This window comes from Brassica napus, chromosome C5 (genome assembly GCF_020379485.1).
Source record: "Brassica napus cultivar Da-Ae chromosome C5, Da-Ae, whole genome shotgun sequence".
Taxonomy (NCBI): domain Eukaryota; kingdom Viridiplantae; phylum Streptophyta; class Magnoliopsida; order Brassicales; family Brassicaceae; genus Brassica; species Brassica napus.
Genome location: NC_063448.1, coordinates 3,739,060 through 3,758,918, shown reverse-complemented (window position 1 = coordinate 3,758,918; position 19,859 = coordinate 3,739,060). Strand labels below are relative to the sequence as shown.

General features: G+C 32.7%; 3 protein-coding genes across 3 annotated transcripts; 1 reads left to right on the top strand and 2 right to left on the bottom strand.

Annotated features, from left to right (window-relative positions):
• Positions 1–264: 264 nt before the first annotated feature.
• On the top strand, positions 265–3,525 carry LOC106414530 (WAT1-related protein At1g09380). Its single transcript, XM_013855169.3, has 7 exons — positions 265–623; positions 1,739–1,801; positions 2,002–2,118; positions 2,205–2,457; positions 2,738–2,896; positions 2,984–3,135; positions 3,220–3,525. The coding sequence occupies exons 1-7, from the start codon at positions 442–444 to the stop codon at positions 3,449–3,451; spliced, it is 1,158 nt and encodes a 385-aa protein (XP_013710623.1). The 5' UTR covers positions 265–441; the 3' UTR covers positions 3,452–3,525.
• A 4,438-nt stretch (positions 3,526–7,963) lies between these two features.
• BNAC05G06940D lies at positions 7,964–8,470 on the bottom strand. Its single transcript, XM_013853825.1, has one exon. The coding sequence runs from the start codon at positions 8,468–8,470 to the stop codon at positions 7,964–7,966; it is 507 nt and encodes a 168-aa protein (XP_013709279.1).
• Positions 8,471–10,076: 1,606 nt separating this feature from the next.
• Positions 10,077–10,736, bottom strand: LOC106414415. Its single transcript, XM_013855073.2, has one exon. The coding sequence runs from the start codon at positions 10,673–10,675 to the stop codon at positions 10,145–10,147; it is 531 nt and encodes a 176-aa protein (XP_013710527.1). The 5' UTR covers positions 10,676–10,736; the 3' UTR covers positions 10,077–10,144.
• Positions 10,737–19,859: the final 9,123 nt, after the last annotated feature.

The window sequence follows — 19,859 nt, the reverse complement described above, 5'->3', positions numbered from 1 at the left end:
ATTAGTAATCAGCAAGAAGAAAAGTTAAATAAAGTGCCATAAATATCAAATGATACAAAATCACCCATTGTTTCGTGTGTCCTATGCCCTAAAAGAGAGCACATGTGTTGCAAGTAAACTTAATTCTCGAACCGTTTCTCACCTTTCTGTTTAAAACATCTCTCTCGTAATATATATAGTTTTGTTTGTATGTATATTTGTATATATACATTTAATTCACATATGTATACATTTGCGACTATAAATTTAAGGTCGAATGGAAAGAAAGATATATTTGTGGGAATTAATAATTAAATTCTCTAAAGATCCCACCTCTCTCTCTCTCTCTCTCTCTTTTTCTTAACTTGGTTTCTCGAACTATAATTATTGATTAGTAATAGTGAGAGAAACAGATATAGAGTATAAACATAATTTTTTTCGAAGCATATATTAAAAGAGAAGATGGTTAAATCAAGAGACTTGTTGCCGTCCTTGGCGATGGTATTGGTGCAAATCGGCTACGCAGGCATGAACATAACGTCGAAGATGGCTATGGAATCCGGCATGAAGCCTCTCATTCTTGTCGCTTACCGCCAAATCTTTGCCACTATCGCCACCTTTCCCGTCGCATTTTTTCTTGAACGGTACGTACTAATTAGAATCTAAACATATGACTCAGTTTGTTACAAAAAAATCATATGACTTAGTCAACGAACGATTTTGGACATGCATTATTATATGATTAACAAGATTGTATTCACGAAAGGTTGAATTCATATTGTTTCTTTGGACAACATTGTTGTAAATATAAGTTTAGTTTATTAGTTTTTTTGAGCTTCAAATTAATTAAGGTTTTCTTACATGCTTCTTGAGTCTATATTTTAATCTTTCGTTGTCAACTTCAATAGTTAAATTTTTCTTCTAGTATTTTTTTGGTTGAAGTTAACATCTGGTTCGTCTTACGTCTAACTGAGAAAGTACAAAACGATTGCAGAACGATTTTCCCTCTTCGACTTTTCTTGCATCAACCAAGCTAATTACTTTTTTTAAGTTTAACAAAATACTACTTTTAATTAATTAACATGAAATATCGCTTACATTTAAGATTTTTGTCTGGTCAAGACTTTTTAATGTTACTCCAATAAGTTAATTAATAATATTGTTAGTTTGAATGGGTTTTAGCTAATTATTTTTCAACATTTAAAATGAGTTGGCAACTATTAATTTCCATTGATTAAATAATAATAAAGAAAAAGAGATTAACACGGCATCGTTTTATTTTCCGGAGATTAACCTATATACGCATAGTATTATGGTAAGCTTTAGATTTGTTAATGACTAACAATTTACCGTTATTTTAAGTCTCTCCGGCCATCTAGAATCGTCAATCATAGCCATTTTGTCGAGATTGTACGTAATTACATCATCATAGTTTCCGGTTCTCGAGAGAACAAATGAGAAATGTGACGCACTCTCACACAGTCCATGCGTCACGTTTCTTTCTTAAACGGAAAGCACAAACAGACAAACAAAACATGGTGCCAGGAGACTTGAACGTCGTCACGTGCTTATACGGCGACGTTCATGTTTTCTCATCATTAGTTCTAGAATTAAGATGTGAAGTTGATTTAAATCCCTTAACCCTGATTGGGATGAATAAACATTGTTTTCATTATCACATTCGATGTTAGACGAATTAATTGATAATGAATAGTAACTAATGAAAACATAAATTTCGTACATTGTTTCTTGTGTGCAGTAAGACAAGACCGAAGATCACACTAACGGTTCTTGTCCAAATCTTCTTCTGCTCTATCACCGGGTATTTGCATATTTACACTTTGCCTGCCAACCGCAATCTCATTTTATAAACTATATTATTAGTATACTTTTATTAAACAAGCACATTCAATAACTATTTAGCAGTTAGCACTTAGCAGAGCAAACAATATTTTAAGAAAACAGAGTTTTTTTTTTTATCAGAGTTCTTATAACACGGTTTATCTTGATTTTTCTTCGCAGTGTGACCGGTAACCAAGTGCTCTACTTCATAGGACTTCAAAATTCATCTCCCACCATTGCTTGTGCCTTAACTAACCTCTTGCCGGCGGTCACTTTCCTACTCGCCGCAATCTTCAGGTTATCTATATATCCTTAATAAAGTTTCCATCATATACTAAACTCGTTAGTGGCAACTTTTTTTAAACTCAAAACAACATTTTCAGACAAGAAGCTGTAGGGATTAGGAAGGCATCAGGACAAGCCAAAGTGATAGGGACAGTAGTATGTGTGGCCGGAGCCATGGTTCTCTCCTTCTACCATGGTCACACCATTGGCATCGGAGAGTCCAAGATCCATTGGGCATATGCTCAAAACATCACTAACCATGGTTCTGATTCCAACGGTTCTAACTTCTTCTTGGGGCCTTTCATGATCATGGCTGCTGCCGTTTCTTGGGCCGTTTGGTTCATTATTCAGGTAACATATTCAATCTGGAAAAAACAACCTGAACCCAACTGAAATAACAGATACCTAAAATCTAACTATTTTAAAATTTGGCTAGTGCCAACCTTTTTCGTTCTTTGTTAAGAATCACTATATTATTTTTTGTATACCTTTTTTGTTTCATTTATCTTTTAAATTTTTGAAAAATTAAACTTGAGTATAACTTAACGAGTTTAAGGCTAGTCAACATTCAAACGACTACGTATCATACTGTATACAGATTATTATGGTTGATTAATTTTTTTTGTTACAGACGAAAATGAGTGAAACATTTGCAGCACCATACACGAGCACACTTCTAATGTGTTTGATGGGAAGTATCGAATGTGGAGGCATCGCTTTGATCTCTGATCACAAACTCGCTGATTGGTCTCTCAGCTCTCCTCTCCGCCTCATCTCCGCCCTTTACGCCGTAAGTCCATTTACATACACCATGCTTAGATAGTTAGATAACAATCTTAATTAAGTAAATACATTTAATATTTAATTTTAAACGCAGGGAGTAGTGGCGTCTGCGTTAGCGTTTTGTTTAATGTCATGGGCGATACAGATAAAAGGACCTCTCTACGTATCTGTTTTCAGCCCACTACTGCTCGTAGTTGTCGCCGTTTTCAGCTGGACTCTTCTTGAAGAGAAACTCTACACCGGCACGTATGTGTCTAGGCTCTCTCTCTCTCTTTATAAACATTAATATAATAACGGATGACGTTGATCTAGATGATGTATGTGTATTAGGTTTATGGGATCAGCACTTGTGGTTATTGGGCTGTATGGCGTTTTGTGGGGGAAAGACAGAGAGATGAATGAGAATCAAGACGAAGAAGAGAACCAGAAGAAGGTGAAACAAGAATACAAAGTGAAAAGTGTTGTTAACGAAGATATTGAATCGACATTGCCTGCGGTAGGAGGAGGAGGAGCAGCAGCATCAGATAGTGGCACCGGTGCCACGAGACCTGTATCGCCTTAAAATGTTGATGTTTCTTTGTCATATAAGTATGAGCTGAGCTATTAAGTCAACTAAACCGGATATCCATACCTTTTTTTTTTGTTTGTTATAAAGCATATTTTAAGTTACTTTACCGGTTGATTTTGAATTTGATGATAAGATCCATAAAAATAAATAAAATAAGATAAAATCGTTGACCAAAAATAAAAGAATAAAATTTTACAAAAAACTCTCAAAAATAAAATAAAACACTTATGGCAAAAAACTATAAAATTTGTCACATTCTCCATGATTTTAGGCTTATTCAACAGTTTTTTCATAAATATTGTATTATATATCTTAATAATAAACAGTTTTGGAAACATGATAATTACAATATTTCATCTATACAAAAATTTGATATTATCTTATTTATTATTATATTGAAAAATTTCTTAGGTGAATCAATAGATTTACTCTCTCCGTTCTGAATAAGTGTCACTATGACATATTTCACACATATTAAGAAAGTTGTTGAAATATATGTAAGTTGTTATTAATTACACTTCTTTGGCCAATAATATTTGAGATAAATAAAATTATTTATAAAATTAATGCAGTTTGCAATTAATCTTCAGCTGAAAGTAAATATAATTTGCACCGAAATAGTAAAGTGACATTTTCTTGTAATAAGAAAAAAAATGTTAGAATGACACTTATTATGAAACAGAGAGAGTAATAAATAATTTTAATAATATTTAAATTAGTTAATAAACAGTTTTACGAAAAAAAATTATTATCACATACACAAATATTTGATATTATCTTATTAAAATTATATAAAATATTCTTCTCTTATATGTCATGAAAAGATTATATTTATATTTTTGGTATTAAAAAGTTATATATTTTTGGATTTTTGCAATCTTATACAATAAAGTTGCCTTGACTCTCTTCTCCTTCCTCCACGTCCTCAAGGAGAGTGAGGCTTTTTTTTTTACACGTGGCAATCATTTCTTCACACATAGTGAAACGTTGCTCTCTCTCTCTGAATGGGCCTCTGTTGTTAACTGAAAAACTAAGTGGGTTCTTAAACTTTTATCATTCTAGCCCAAGGGTTATTCCCTAAAGATCCTTGACTTGCAGAGGAGAACCACCGTCTCTTCAGACTTCACTGCCTCCAGACCACCTTCGTATAACGTCTGTAGTAATCAATCATCTGGTACATTAAAAAAAAAGCATTTACGTCGTTTTCACCACACCTTCCACTTTCTCGCATTAAATTGGCTTCATCTTTTTCCGAAGTAAACTATTGAAGCTCCGCCTATATATGAACACAAGCGTTTTGGTTCGAACAAGTATCTCCACCCACGACTTTGGTTTCAAACTCTTTACATTACCCAGATCTTCAATTATCTCTTAGCTCACCTAAAAATAAAATTGAGTTTATCATCTCCACTCGATTATAGGTATTGGGATCACCAGAGCGCCTCACCTCTTCCTCGCTTTCTATCCGTTAGAAGGACTTTCCAACTATCACTCCGCGGCCGAGTTATTGGTAAGGCTTCATCCCTTAAGAATCATCCTCACAGTTTTTAATAATCCATAGAAATGTTATTTGCAGTATAGTGAACGTCTGATTGAATTCATTTTAAAACAAGTGTTATGTCAATCAAACGCAGTAGTGTATGTAAGTTGGGCTACTTCGATACTGGTTGATGGAAAGGTAACTATGCTTAAAGTCTGTTTTGATTATTTATTTGGCACCTGTAGAAAAAAAAAAAACGATTCTTGATGGTACTAGGAGTAAGCAAAGCTTCATATTTGCGGACGCCCCTGTTTTGCTCCTATTCGAAGAGGTCCCTGAGAGCAGAAACTTCATCCCCAAGGTTACGAGGAGTTGATGTCATTAGCTAATACCAATTCCGAGTTGCCTGGTTTGTTTTATTCACCACGTTCCAAACCCATCTTATTAATTCTTGATAATCATCTCATACAGGCCCATAATTCCATTTGTTTTATTCCAGATATTTTGGTAAGTTCATGGATTTTACTTCCACTTTCAATGAAAAAACACAAAATACTCAGCGAATTATGGCCAACCTCCGCTTTCAGGGGTCATACCAAACTATTCCCTTCATGTTGTTAAACTCTTTACGAAAACTTCTGCTTAATCATTTACTTGACTCCTCCACAGGGAGGTGATAACAACCCTGGCCATGATATTCCAGGAGCTGGAGCTGTAACAATAGACCCTTCTCAAAGTGTTGAAGGAGGTATTCATGACAACAGCAACAGACCCAGTAACCATGTGATGTTGGAAAGCCTCTCAGGAACTGTTACTGAACCAAGTGACATCCCTATTTCATCTGACATGTCTTCTGCGGAGTCGGCCCAGGCAGTGTGTGCGCACTCTGCGAAGAAGCCACACCATAGTTAAGCTTCAGATTATTGGAGTAGATACAAGGTCGCTCAATCTCACAACTGCTTTCTTAACCAGTTTTTAAATTCTTTCATAAACCGAATAAGTATCACTTTGAGCTATTTTCCTCAGTGTTTTAACTTATACATGTATTTCCTCTTCTCTATGAATTCTGCATCTTTCTTTTTAAACAATTTTGAACCGTAGAACTGGTTACATAGACCAATATATTGTTACTCCTACAAGCTGTTTCATTTTCATTTTCTGAAAAAATATACTCCGGAACTGAGAAAAGTGAGTTGTGAGATACTTTGCTCTGTGTTTTCAAAGCATATCGTTATCTTTATCATGTTATTTTCAATTCCAAGAATCAAATGTGTGTGTCCTCAGCTATTATGCCCCGCCGTAACTGCATTTTACTAACTTCAAAAAATTATGTCTACTCCAAGAATTCTATTTTTGCTTATGTTTTTAAATTGTGGTCATCGAACTACTGGCTGGTTACAGAGGTCAAGAATATTCAAAACAGCTGACAAAAAAAAGATTATTCAACCCTGATCCTCTCACACATACATTAATATTCCGTCTCCTCATCGTATTATCCGTAGGTCATAACAAAAACTGAGATCAACCCACTAAAGTAAAGTTCCAACTCGAAACTGTTTAAGTCATCATGCCAAATTTTTTTAAAAAATTAAACATCTCTGATACCCTTGATTCCAGAGACTCAACGCGCTGCTAGTGGTTACACTAAACATCACACTTTCTTTTTACAGATTTTACAGATGCTAATGGTTGCACCTTTCATCAAATTCGGGCAATGATAATAAAAAAAAAAAGAAATTTACAGATTTTCATTTTTCATTTTTATCACGAAGTTCATGCTTTACAAAATTAGTAACAAACAAAATGATGGACCTCCAGAAATCATTGAAAAATCATTGTAAGTTTCAAAACAGAAGCTCTGCAATTTTGATGTGCATAATTGTTTGCTCGATGATATATTCTTCTAATGTTTTGGGCTGAAATATAAAGTTATTATGTTGTTTTGTTCAATTTAATTATTAAATTATATATATAATTTTTTTGATGTTATCGTTGTTACTAAGTGGAAACTGAAAATGAGATGTTTGATTAGATAGGAAATATATATTTTCATTCAATATAGCCAACACTTAAACAAATAAAAAAGTTTAGTTACTTCTTTAAATTTTATTTTTTGAAAAGAAAAACAATTTTCAGAAAACATTTATATGCAGTTTGGTTCATCTTAATTTCCAGATTATTAATGATTACAATACATTTTAATTATTTGATATGATAGGATATGAAACTCAAGTAAAATTCTATTAGAAATGTAATGCTTATATTAATTTATAAAATTATTTTCAAATAGCACGAGCGAAATTTCCAACAATTTTTTTTTTAAGTTCAGCAAATGCTAAAATATTTTACAAAACATAATTAGTAAAACACTAAAATCAAAGAAGATTCAATTATAAATTGAAAATCTAATATAAACTGAAACAAACATATATTATAAAACATCATTCGTTATTACATAACATATACTAATTATTATTTACGAAATTATTTAAACTATTTATATATTACTTAAAATATAACATTTTATAATTTTATCACATTACATTTGATTTTCAATTGATTTAGCTTGGAGATGGATGTATTATTTTATTATTGTGAAAAATTAGTTATTGTAATAATATTAAAATCTGATACTCTTAGAAATAAAAAATATTAGTTTTATTACTTTTGGTTTTATTCAACTATATCAAATTAAAAATGGAAATAAAATAGAAAAATATGAAGCATTACATTTTCCCTAATTTTAAATTTAATAATTTTGTGTTCTCTAGAAAAAAAAAATTGTTAGTGGTCTTTTCAACTCAAACCAACAAAACTTAGTTAAATTTACAATAAAGTTTTAGAATAAAAACAGATTACATTTATTATTTTCAGTATAAATTAAAATTTTAAATATTTTATATAATTAACTATTTTAATATAAAATAATTTTAATGTAAACTTAGGGCGGGCCAACCCCTAATTAAGAATACATTATCATATATCTGAAAACATTTGCTTATATTATCAAAAATTTAACAATCATATTATGAAGGAACCATATGACTAATGATTTTTTCCATGGCCGCTAAAACATTTGTCTCTCTGTTTTTCTCAATCATCGGATTGATATTATAACCGGGCACATTAAAATCTGTCTTACATATACCAACACCATAGGAAACCTCATCCATGAGTCCGATGATCTCAGCGTACCGTTCATTGTTAAAGAGAGATACAGCATTCGTGAACGATGCGTTCACACGAGCGTAAGCTTCAGCACACTTTTGTAGACCGGGCCCGCTTCCAACATTTGTAATTGTCGTGATGATGAAGGAATCTGTGTCGGCCGATATTCTTTCAGCTTCTGTCACTGTCACTTTCAAGAGATCTTGCATGGTTGGGGAAGTAACCGGGTTCTTGGCAAGGATCCCATTGCAGAATTTGATGTCTATTGTCTGTTTGCAGATTGCGTCGACTGTTTGTTGAGTGTTCGCTTCTGCGATGGAGCAAACGAGTGTAATCGCCAAAAATATAAAAAGAATGCGATACATTTTTATTCGTGTTTTTTTTCGGTTTCTGAGTTGCGAGTCGGTGGTGGTTTGAGAATGATTCCGATGATATCTTTATATTTGAAAATTAGGCATCTTAATAAAATTAGTCAATAGTCAAAAGATTTTTTATGGGTGCATATATATAAATTAGCTAAGTTTTGTACGAGTATAAAGAAATCGTAATCTTCTTCAGTTATAGTCAATGTGATATATGGAAGAATACCAAACTGAAGAAGATTTTGTTTGACTACGTAAATGTTGATTGAAGTTTAAGGTCTTACATGGAATCTCACGTTGGTAAGCTTTTACTGATTGTTTATCCATAGAGGTGTGGACCTCTACAATATAAAATAAAAATGCATTATTCGAGTAGGAATAAAGGATTAACAAGTAAAAGGTAAAGATAAAAAATATATACACATTGGCAAATAGTCTTAAGATGAAAACTAATAAACACTTATAATTTATACTGTTTGGAATGATTATTATTTATTAAAAACATAGAAAAACTACTCCATCCGTTTCAAAAAATTCATGTTTTAGAAAAAAAAATGTTTTAAAAAGATACATTTTGAACATTTTCAATGCGTAAATGGTAAATTTCAAAAAACATAATTGTATTAAAACTCTATTAGCTAAAATTGTGGAATTAATATATTGGTAACCAAAATTTTATTTATTTTTTTAATAAGTGTAAAATTTTTAAAACATGCATTTTTTTGAAACAGAGGAAATCTGTTTTAGTGGATATAAAATTCAGAGTAGATTATATCAAAGTGACTAATCATATTTTTATTCGGATATGATTTTTATAACTATGTGTTATTGAATTTGTGATTTTATAATAAATTATAATTAAAATATTTTAAGTATTGGATTATGTGAGATTTTTTATATTTATAGTGTTTTGGGGATTTTAAATTAAAATATAAAATATTTTTATGGGTTTAGTGTCAACGGTGCCACGAGATCTGTGTCGCCTTAAACCGTTGATGCTTTTTTTTTTTTTGTGGCAAACGGAACTGCATATCCTTACCTTTGTTTGTAGCAAAGCATATTTAAGATATTTGAAAGGTTGATTTTGTATTTGACGACAAGATCCATTAAAACAAAAAGATAAAATCGTTGACCAAAACTAAAAGAATAAAATCATACAGGCAAATCGCAAAAATAAGGTAAATCACTTCTGACAAAAACTATATATTTGATAATGATTTGAGATACTGTGGAATGAAGGAAACTCATGCTAAGGTCATCTCTATTCCTACTCTATTTTTTCTTTTAAAATAGAATAAAAGTAAATATGAAGTAAAAGTGAATATGGAGTGAAGAAATCTTCCAATCCAACTTCGTATCTTACTCCATAATGAAATTTACTCCATAAATGGAGTATTCTATTTTTTTTTGTATCACTCCATTGTAGAATGAGAAATGAAGTAGGGGTGAAACAATTTTACTCAATTTTCGTTTTTACTTCATTCTAAAAGAAAAAAATGGAGTTTTATATCGGAGATGGCATGAGTTGAAACCAACCAGTAATATGATCAGGCGTTACTAAAATCGCCTTGTGAACATGCATGCGACTAGAGATTTGCAACTAAGAAGCTTCGTAATAAATTATTTATAATATTTCTGAAAACATTTGTTTACGTTATCAAAGCTTCAACAATCAGACTAGGAAGAAACCATATGACCGATGATCTTTTCCATGGCCACTAAGACCTCTGTCTCTCTGTTTTTCTCAATCATCGGATTGATATGATAACCGGGTACATTAAAGTCTGTCTTACATATACCAACACCATTGGAAACGTTACCCGTGAGTTTGAGGATCTCACCGTATAGTCCTTGATTGAAGAAAGATACACCCTCCGTGAACGCAGTGTTCACAATTTCGTAAGCTTCTGCACACTTTTGCAGACCGGACCTCTCGTCTCCAGCATCTCTAAGGAGTGTGCTGATGAAGAAATACGTGTTGGCTGAGATTCTTTCAGCTTCTATCACCGTCACGTTCAAGAGATCTTTCTTGCTTGGGGAAGAAGTAGTCAGGTTATTGGCAAAAACCTCATTGCAGAATTTGGTGTCTATTGTCTTTTTGCAGATAACGTTGACGCTTTGTTGAGTCTTCCCATCGAGAAGAGCTTCTGCGACGGAGTAAACGAGTGTAATCGACAAAAACACCAATAGAATGCGATACATTTTCATTTTTTTTTCTGGTTTGTGAGTTGTGATTCTGTGGTCATTTGAGAATGAACTCGGTTACATCTTTATCTTTGAAAATGAGGCATATTAATGAACTCATTAATGAATCAGTCAATGGTCAAATTTTTTTTAGTGGTGCATATATTCCGTGTGAGCATTTTTGTTTAGCTTTTAAACGTTTGTTTTGTCATTTTTCAAAAGTGATTCCATGTTTTATAACCTTTTCCGTAAATTGGCATCAATGCCGCTCCATCAATATGTACATCTATTAATGTAGCAATACATATACTTTACCAGAAGAAAAATTTCAGTCAATGTCTAGTTATATGGTAAACAACACACCAAAGAATACCAAACTGAAGAAGACTTTGTTTGACTACGTATATGTTTGCAGATAGAAGTTCAGAGTCTTGCATGGAATCTAATTTTGGTAAGCTTTAACGTATTGTTTAGTCAAGAGACTTTAGGAATCCTGGAGTAGCAAGTAAAAAAGTAAAAAGACACACACTATTTACTATAATATGACAAACCATTACATGCATTGGTAAAGAGTTTTCAGATGAAATTTAAAAACAATTATAACTTATAGTCTGGAACGATTATTTTTTATTAAAAACCAGAGAAAATGGATGGTATGCTTTTTAGTGGAAATATTCAATCTGGGACTTAGAGTGATCTGTATTGAAGCGATGAATCATATGTTATTCAACTATTATTTTTATTTTATTTTTTAAAACTATGTGTTATTGAATATATAATTAAAAAATTTCAATTAAATCTTCTGTTATTTAAAATAATCGAAGTAGTGAATTATAAGAGATTTGTTATAATTTATGGTGTTTTGTGAAGTCTGTTGATAAAAATATATAAATCCAAATCTTATAATTTTATATAAGATTTTAATTTTTAATATAACCAAATAATCTAAAACTTATTAAAATCAAATATAATCCAAACCTTTCAAATACTATTATATTGGATTTTTTTTCTTCTTACAAACCGCTAATTAATATATTACTCTTTTTTTTTTATTAACTTGGGGTATCTCAGGTCCATGAAGAAGCCTAGACTAATCTCCAAGGGGAGGTGCCCACGGATAGACCATCTCTCCGGGTATTCAAATGGGCCCTAAAGCATAAGCCCATATCCGTGTTAGGTGATCAGGATAATTGTGACTTAGTTTCGCGCAGCAGGTGGGTCGAACCTAAAATGTGTTGGCGTCTCAGTCTCGTCTCCTTACCACTCGACCACAATCACCCGGTTTTAATATATTACTTATTGAAAAAGCAAGGCTCGATAACAACTGAGCTAAGCAAATAACCATTTTCATTTTTCACCATATACCCGGAAACCGCCGACATGGTGATCAAGATTTTCATCACTCTGCTCTTCTCTATCAAAAGCTTCTTCTTGTTCAGAGGTATCGGAAAATCGGTCCTACATCTTTTCAAGATCTTTCTTGTGGATAAAATGTCTATTATCATCCGTTCGTACTCTTCCGGACAAAACTCATGGCGTACTTTTAAGAAAGTACTGGTTTCGTCAGTGTAAGCCGTTAGACAAGTGTATCACTGGCGTGTTCAGTAGCGATGCGGAATATGAGACCGATGGGTGAGATCTAAGAGATTCGTTGTTTTTGTCTCTAAATGTTTGTGAATGATTTTTTTGCAAAGTTCATAATCTCCGCTCTCAATGCAGATACCATTGATCAGTTCTTGTGTCAGTCCACCGACTTCGAGTGCTTCCATGTGATGGATAAAAATATAGAGAGCAAGAATGGTCATGGAGCCTCGCGGGAGTTTCATATTTTTTCAATCTGAAAACTGTTATGCATTCATCAGGTCCAAGAAATGAAGATGTAAAGTTAAAAAAAAAAATGAAGATGTTAAATACTTGTGTAAGCTTGAGGATATATATGTATTGGTTTGCTAAGTTTGCTAATTAATGTTCCAAAATTATATGTCAACTGTGTGTAGGAAAACAATCTTTTAATTTATTCTTATTTGCTAAGATTGGTTAGTTATAGGTTTTGGAGATAGTTTATATATAGTTTCATTTACTAAGATAATCTATATCTTTTTATTATAGGGCTTTTTGCAAAATTGAACTACAACTTAAAGTCAAACACAAAACTAACCTCCTTTTTTTTTGAAAATTGGTTTTGCCCTATTCACCCCACAAGTTCATATAATTTACGAAAATGCCATCAATTTTTTTTTTTTTTTTTCGAAAATGACATATTTACTCTCTCACCCTCATCATCTTCAAGTAATTACAAGATTGCCATTGTCATCAATACCACAACCACCATGAACAACCAATTTGAAGCTCTTAATGCTCCCAAAATCGATTTACCCTTCTTCTTTTTCCATTCTTGTGAACTAAACACAACATATCTCTCACTTTCTCTCCACAATGAGCTAAAAAACCCAAGATTTTGATTCTAAAATTTTTATGGTTCATAGAGTCATAGAAGCTAACGATTCTGGGTGGGTGACTTTCGTTTGTGATTCTGTGTGCTTGGAGAAGCCTTATGTATGCTAAGGAACTTATCTCACCAATTTAAGGTATGACATCGAGTTTTTTTCCAGATCTGTTCGTCAGACGACTTACTTGGGAAGTCGTCTGGCTGTAGACGACTTACTTGGGAAGTCGTCTGGCTGTAGACGACTTACTTGGGAAGTCGTCTGGCTGTAGACGACTTACTTGGGAAGTCGTCTGGTTGTAGACGACTTAACTGAAAGTCGTCTGGCTGTAGACGACTTACCTGGAAGTCGTCTGGTCAACGCAAAGGTTATTTTTGCAATTGACTTTGAAATCTGTAACCTGAGACGACTGAACGTTAAGTCGTCTACTATTGTTTGGTTTCAAAAAAATTTCCAAAGAACCTAGACGACTTACATTTCAGTCGTCATAGGTTAGTTTTGCATTTGACTGGATAATTACAGAAGTTTGACTTCCCCAGACGACTTACATTTCAGTCGTCTGTCGAAAATTAAAATAATAGTATTTTTTTAAAAGTAAACGACTTACAATTAAGTAGTCATAGGTTAGTTTTGCAATTGAAAAAAAAACTTCAAGATTTAATTATACACAGACGACTTATAATTCAGTCATCCACCAGACGACTTACTTGTAAGTCGTCGAGGATTTTTTTCCGAGATTCTGGTCAAACCTCGTAAATCCTGGACGACTTACATTTCAGTCGTCTCGTGGACGACTGAATTATAAGTCGTCTGTATATAATTAAATCTTGAAGTTTTTTTTTTCAATTGCAAAACTAACCTATGACGACTTAACTGTAAGTCGTCTACTTTAAAAAAAATATTATTATTTTAATTTTCACTAGACGACTGAAATGTAAGTCGTCCAGAAAAGTCAAACTTCTGAAATAATCCAGTCAAATGCAAAACTAACCTATGACGACTGAAATGTAAGTCGTCTAGCTTTTTTGGAGTTTTTTTTTAACCAAACAATAGTAGACGACTTATTTTTCAGTCGTCCGAAATAACAGATTTCAAAGTCAATTGCTAAAATAACCGCTGCGTTGACCAGACGACGTATAGTTTAGTCGTCTGGACAACTTAGATTGAAGTCGTCCGCGTCTTCTCTGCTAGTTTTTAAGTCTTCTACGTTAGTTTTTGAATAACTTGTATTTTTAAGAGTGATAAGTAACTTCAAGATATGTAAAACTCATATTTACAAAATATGTTCTCTCCCTTAGTTTTACTAAATTTGACTAAGTTTTTCAACGCAAACTTATAAAAAAATATGATATGCTTTGACTAGTTACTGTTGTTTGTTTCTATCTCTTAAGTATTATTGTTATAGACAATAATGATGACTATTGTTATGAGTTGGAAGAAGGGTTAAATGCTTCTTAAAATGTTGTATCAATATGAAGCTACCAACATTCTTGTTTATTAAGATGAGAAAAGACCATTGGAGTTTATTATTGCATATGAGAGATCCAAAGATAAGAAAAAGGCTACTGAAGTCTATTATATCATTGATTTGTAAATGTGTAAACACATTGTTAGCACATTTAATACATCTTGGAAAACATTATTACTGATTTTACAAAAAATTCACAACTAAAAGAGTAGATATGCAATTCACAAAACAGACCACAAACAAAACTATTATAGATCATTTCTCTACAAAGACAAGCTTGGATTCCACTTGAGTAGACAAGACCAGACGACTTTTAAGAAGTCCAGACGACTTCTAAGAAGTCCAGACGACTTCCAGGAAGTTCAGACGACTTTGTCAGAAGACTTTTAGGAAGTTCAGACGACTTTACAGGAAGTCCAGACGACTTTTAGGAAGTCCAGACGACTTTCAGACGACTTCCAGACGACTTCCAGACGACTTTCAGACGACTTCCAGACGACTTCCAGACGACTAACAAGTAAGTCGTCCCAGAAGTCTTCCAGATCTGAAAAACCTGCATATTAAATCCAGATCTGAAAAACCTGCATATTCAAAAACGTTCAAATGGCTTAAAAACAGAAAAATGAGTGGAAGATTAGATAAATCTACCTTTACAGAACACACAAAAATACATATCTAAAAATAATAGATCTACCTTTAAATTAGTGGAAGATGAGTACCATCTAATTAAAAACCTGCAAAAAAGATAGATTAGTAAGAAAGACATGAGACAAAACTGAAAAGTTCATATAAAGTTTGGTGTTTTCAAGTCAAAGAGATTAGAGTAGGTTTGGAGAGTTTTAGTTTGGGAAAAAAGTAAGAACTTTATACAACAAGAAGTTACCAAATGAAGAAAAATCAGACATAAGAACTTACCAAAACGCTCAGAAAAATCCAGACGACTTCCTGGAAGTCCAGACGACTTCCTGGAAGTCCAGACGACTTCCTGGAAGTCCAGACGACTTTGTCAGAAGACTTCCAAGAAGTCTAGACGACTTCCAGACGACTTCCAGACGACTAACAAGTAAGTCGTCTCAAAAGTCTTCCAGATCTGAAAAACCTGCATATCAAATCCAGATCTGAAAAACCTGCATATCCAAAAACGTTCAAATGACTTAAAAATAGAGAAAATGAGTGGAAAATTAGATAAATCTACATTTATAGAACACACAAAAATACATATCTAAAATTAATAGATCTACCTTTAAATTAGTGGAAGATGAGTACCATTTGATTAAAAACCTGCAAAAGAGATAGATTAGTAAGAAATACATGAGACAAAACTGAAAAATTCATATAAAGTTTGGTGTTTTCAATTCAAAGAGATTAGAGAGAGGTTGGAGAGTTTTAGAATGATGAACATTACATTTTTGTTGCAGCCATTTGAGAGGAGGAGAGAGAATGTGTAAATTTTCTTTATATAGGGAGAAAAAAAATCCAATTAGGTTAAATATTTTTGACTCAGACGACTTCCTAGACGACTTACATTTCAGTCGTCTGTTGAAGAAATTAAAACAGACGACTTACAAGTAAGTCGTCTAGAAGAGTTTAATATTTTTAGTGAGAAATTAAATATTTTTAGCGGGAAACTAAAATAGAAGACTTTCCAGACGACTTACAAGTAAGTCGTCTGGTTTAAATTATTTAAGCGAGAAAATAATTTTTTTTAAAAAATTTAGGCGGGAATATTTGGACGACTTACATGTAAGTCGTCTGTTTTAATTTCTTCACCAGACGACTGAAATGTAAGTCGTCCGAGTAAAATGATCCGGTTAGGTTAAAACGTACATTGGTAAAATTAAAGGTTCGGTACGATGTGGACGACTGAAATATACGTCGTCCGGGTAAATTATTCAACAGACGACTGAAATATAAGTCGTCCACACCCTAAACATAACCCCTAAACTTATTATCTAATTAAGCACTTCATAAAACCAAATCAAACTTGAAAAGTGTTTACTATACACAGAAATAAACACATATAGGTGAAAACTAATTTTTGAAAAAAACATTTTAGTTTTCCAAAATCTAACCCTAAAAATACATACAATACTACAACATATGTTTGCCAAACTCCTAAACCAAAGTATTTCATGATTCACTACTTCCACTCATCTATCTTCAAAACAAATCAATTTTATCATATCTTAATTTATATCACTTAAAACTGTTTATAATTACTTGATTTTTATTTTTCACGCATCAAAATATTTTGTTACAAGATTTATAAATTATTTTTAAAATAAACTGGTACCAGATGACTTACACTTCAGTCGTCCAGACGACTTCCAACATCTCAGACGACTCAGACGATTTACTGGGGCTATATTCGTAAAAATGGCTTCTGTTTTTTTGTTTAGTCACAAGGGGTTGAGCTGTAATTTCACTAGGCTTTTAGGTTAGTTTTGCATTTGATTCAAGTTTGGGTATAGGTTTGGGATTAAAATCAAGTTGTGGGTTAGTTTTGGCAAAAACCCCTTTATTATATCACTTAAATAAAAAGGATCAAGAAATTCAGAAGATGATGTGGAATTCTGATCATATTTTAATTTGTAACAGTTATCCATAGTTTTTTTTGTTTAGATTACATAATAATGGAAACAAATAGTATATATTTAGAGCAACATTATGTTGGTGGCGATGATGTTACTATTCTACAACAATCGATATAATATTGGTAATAATAATTAATGTGCACAGACATTATTAGTGAATTTTATTTTTTGAGAAAACATTGTTTGTCAGTTATCTGTGAAATGATTACACACACTTTACTTAGATGTCCTCTCTACATGTATTTTCACTAAAAAATGAACATAGCTTATATCTAAATGTAACATAGATAATTACATTTAATTTTAGTTTATATTTTTGACAAATTTTTTAAAATATAGTAATAACTCAAATATCATTATTAAAATAAATTTATTCAAATATGACACTAAATCATATATATTAGAAATATAAAAATACTAGGTGATAATCTGCGTTTTGTGCTGAATGAGATTATTAATTTCGTTATTTATAAAATAAGAAAACATTAGATGTGTTAAATGTGGACTTCTAAGTTGGATTTTTTAGACTTTTTATTGGCCAAAACTTATGTGTAGAAGTTGTATAGAGGTCTAAAGAAACTAATGGCAACGCTAAGAAAGATGGGAGACATGTTTCTTATATAGGTATAAAAAACTTAGTGAAAATCATGCTGATCGCCGGAACAAAAGATAATGTCATATATTTGTGCCTTACTCAGCACAATCACGATGTATTTTATGGCCAAAGTTTCTAAATATATACAAATCCCCTATCATTAATCAACATTGCCAATCACTCAAGATAGTAAAATCGATTTCAAAAACAGAGATTAGCGGTTCCTTCGGTATAATAAGAAACCAATTTTGAATTTTGGTTCAAAAGTGTTAACCATAATAATAGGAAAATTTTCTGATTTCGAAAACTTTTTTTATTATACCAAATGAAATGCTAAGCTTTAAACCATAACAGAGCTTAGCATTTACATATCTGTTTTGGTTTAACACTCGAGAATAGAATGTCTTTATTATACCGAAAAAAACTTGTACTCGCTAATAACATATCTTTCAGCTTTTATATATACGAAAACCTCAAAAACATAGCTTGTTCATAGAGTTTAAATCATAGATATTATATCGTTTAAATCATTAATATATATATTGGTCATTGGTAAACATAGCTTCAAAGCTTTTATATACACCAAAACCTCAAAAACAACTGTTCTTGATCAAACTCAAGACTGTTTTAGTATATATCTACGATCTATCTGTTATATTTTTTGCGGGAGTATTCAGCTCTCAGCTATGCTATCTAAGATAGATCTCCAACCTGTATAACATTGAAGAGTATCATCATCAGAAAGCAAAGTTTGTTTCTCAATATTCTGGTACACCATTTCATGGAATGACCCTACTTGGAGCAGTTTCTCTAACTCTTGCTTACTCAAAACGATCTTCATTCTCCTCATGACACTCACGTTCTTATAGTCATCACTGTCAGTGTTGCTGGTTCTTTCACCAGTATGATTGGCTACACCTTATCTTAGTAATCTTGCGTCTTCTTTCACCTCAGGTGTTTTAGTAAGGTTAGAGGGTTGTGGTTCTGACCAAACCGCACAAGCGAGAGATTTACTCATATTTTCAAGGAAAGTTACAGGGTCGAATGTTTTCTTAGAAGAGGTTACAGTAGAAGATGGTTTATAAGGAAGATCTACACTGGAGTCTACTATGCTAGACCAAGGTTTCCCACTATTCGCTACACCGGATGGTTTCACTTTCTCATGAGAGGTTGCCTGGGAAGAAGATTTCACAGATACTGAGCTTTGTTTGGTTCTCCTCAGAGGTGAAGTCTTCTTAGCTTCTGGTTCATTGTGCAAAGATGACTTGCCATATTTCTTGGGATAGCACTACCGTTTCTGTCCTCACTCATCTTCTCTTTCTTAGTTGCATCAGTGTTTGCATTTACAGAAGAATCATACTCTTCTTTGGAGGAAGCTTTTCCATCATCCAAGTTAGGTATACTCTCTTCTCTCTCTCTTTCTCTCGTTATAAACATTAATATAAAACCGGAGGATGATAATGTTGATAATGTGTGTATATTAGGTTTATGGGATCAGCACTTGTGGTTATTGGGTTATATGGCGTTTTGTGGGGGGAAAGACAGAGAGATGAATGAGAATCAACCAAGAAGATAACCAAAAGAAGGTGAAACAACAACACACAGTCAAAAGTGATTTTAAAGATGATATCGAGTCGAGATTGCCGGTGGGAGGAGAAGGAGGAGCTTCAACTTCAGGTTGTGGCAACGGTGCCACAAGACTTGTATCGCCTTAAAAATTTGATGCTTCTTCATCACATTAATATGAGCTATGAGTGTTATGAAATTTCTTGCTAATCAACTAAGATACCCATATTCCCGACCGTTTAATATTTGTAATACCATTTTGAGGCCAGTGATGAAGTGTTAAAATGTAGGTTATTCAAGTGTTCATCCCATGGAACACTACAACTGTTAATTCTGATCACTCTAGTTTTTATTATTCTCAATCTTCACGCGTTCCCATTAATTATTGGTATTATTTTTGTCTATCTTCAAAGTCAAAACAAAATAAATCAAATTAGGTTCCGTTTCATCGCTGGATTAATGTGCATGTTTCTTTCATCACCTTCTATGTCTCCACGTAGGTCTCTGACCACATGAATCTCACAATATAATTTTTGGT

What these genes read in the sequence shown, in the direction of transcription:
- LOC106414415 (XM_013855073.2), bottom strand. Translation starts at nt 10,675, where the DNA reads ATGAAAATGTATCGCATTCTATTGGTGTTTTTGTCGATTACACTCGTT.
- BNAC05G06940D (XM_013853825.1), bottom strand. Translation starts at nt 8,470, where the DNA reads ATGTATCGCATTCTTTTTATATTTTTGGCGATTACACTCGTTTGCTCC.
- LOC106414530 (XM_013855169.3), top strand. Translation starts at nt 442, where the DNA reads ATGGTTAAATCAAGAGACTTGTTGCCGTCCTTGGCGATGGTATTGGTG. An exon ending in CCGTTTGGTTCATTATTCAG is followed by an intron (nt 2,458 to 2,737) that starts GTAACATATTCA and finishes TTTTTGTTACAG; the next exon opens with ACGAAAATGAGTGAAACATT. An exon ending in TCATCTCCGCCCTTTACGCC is followed by an intron (nt 2,897 to 2,983) that starts GTAAGTCCATTT and finishes TTTTAAACGCAG; the next exon opens with GGAGTAGTGGCGTCTGCGTT.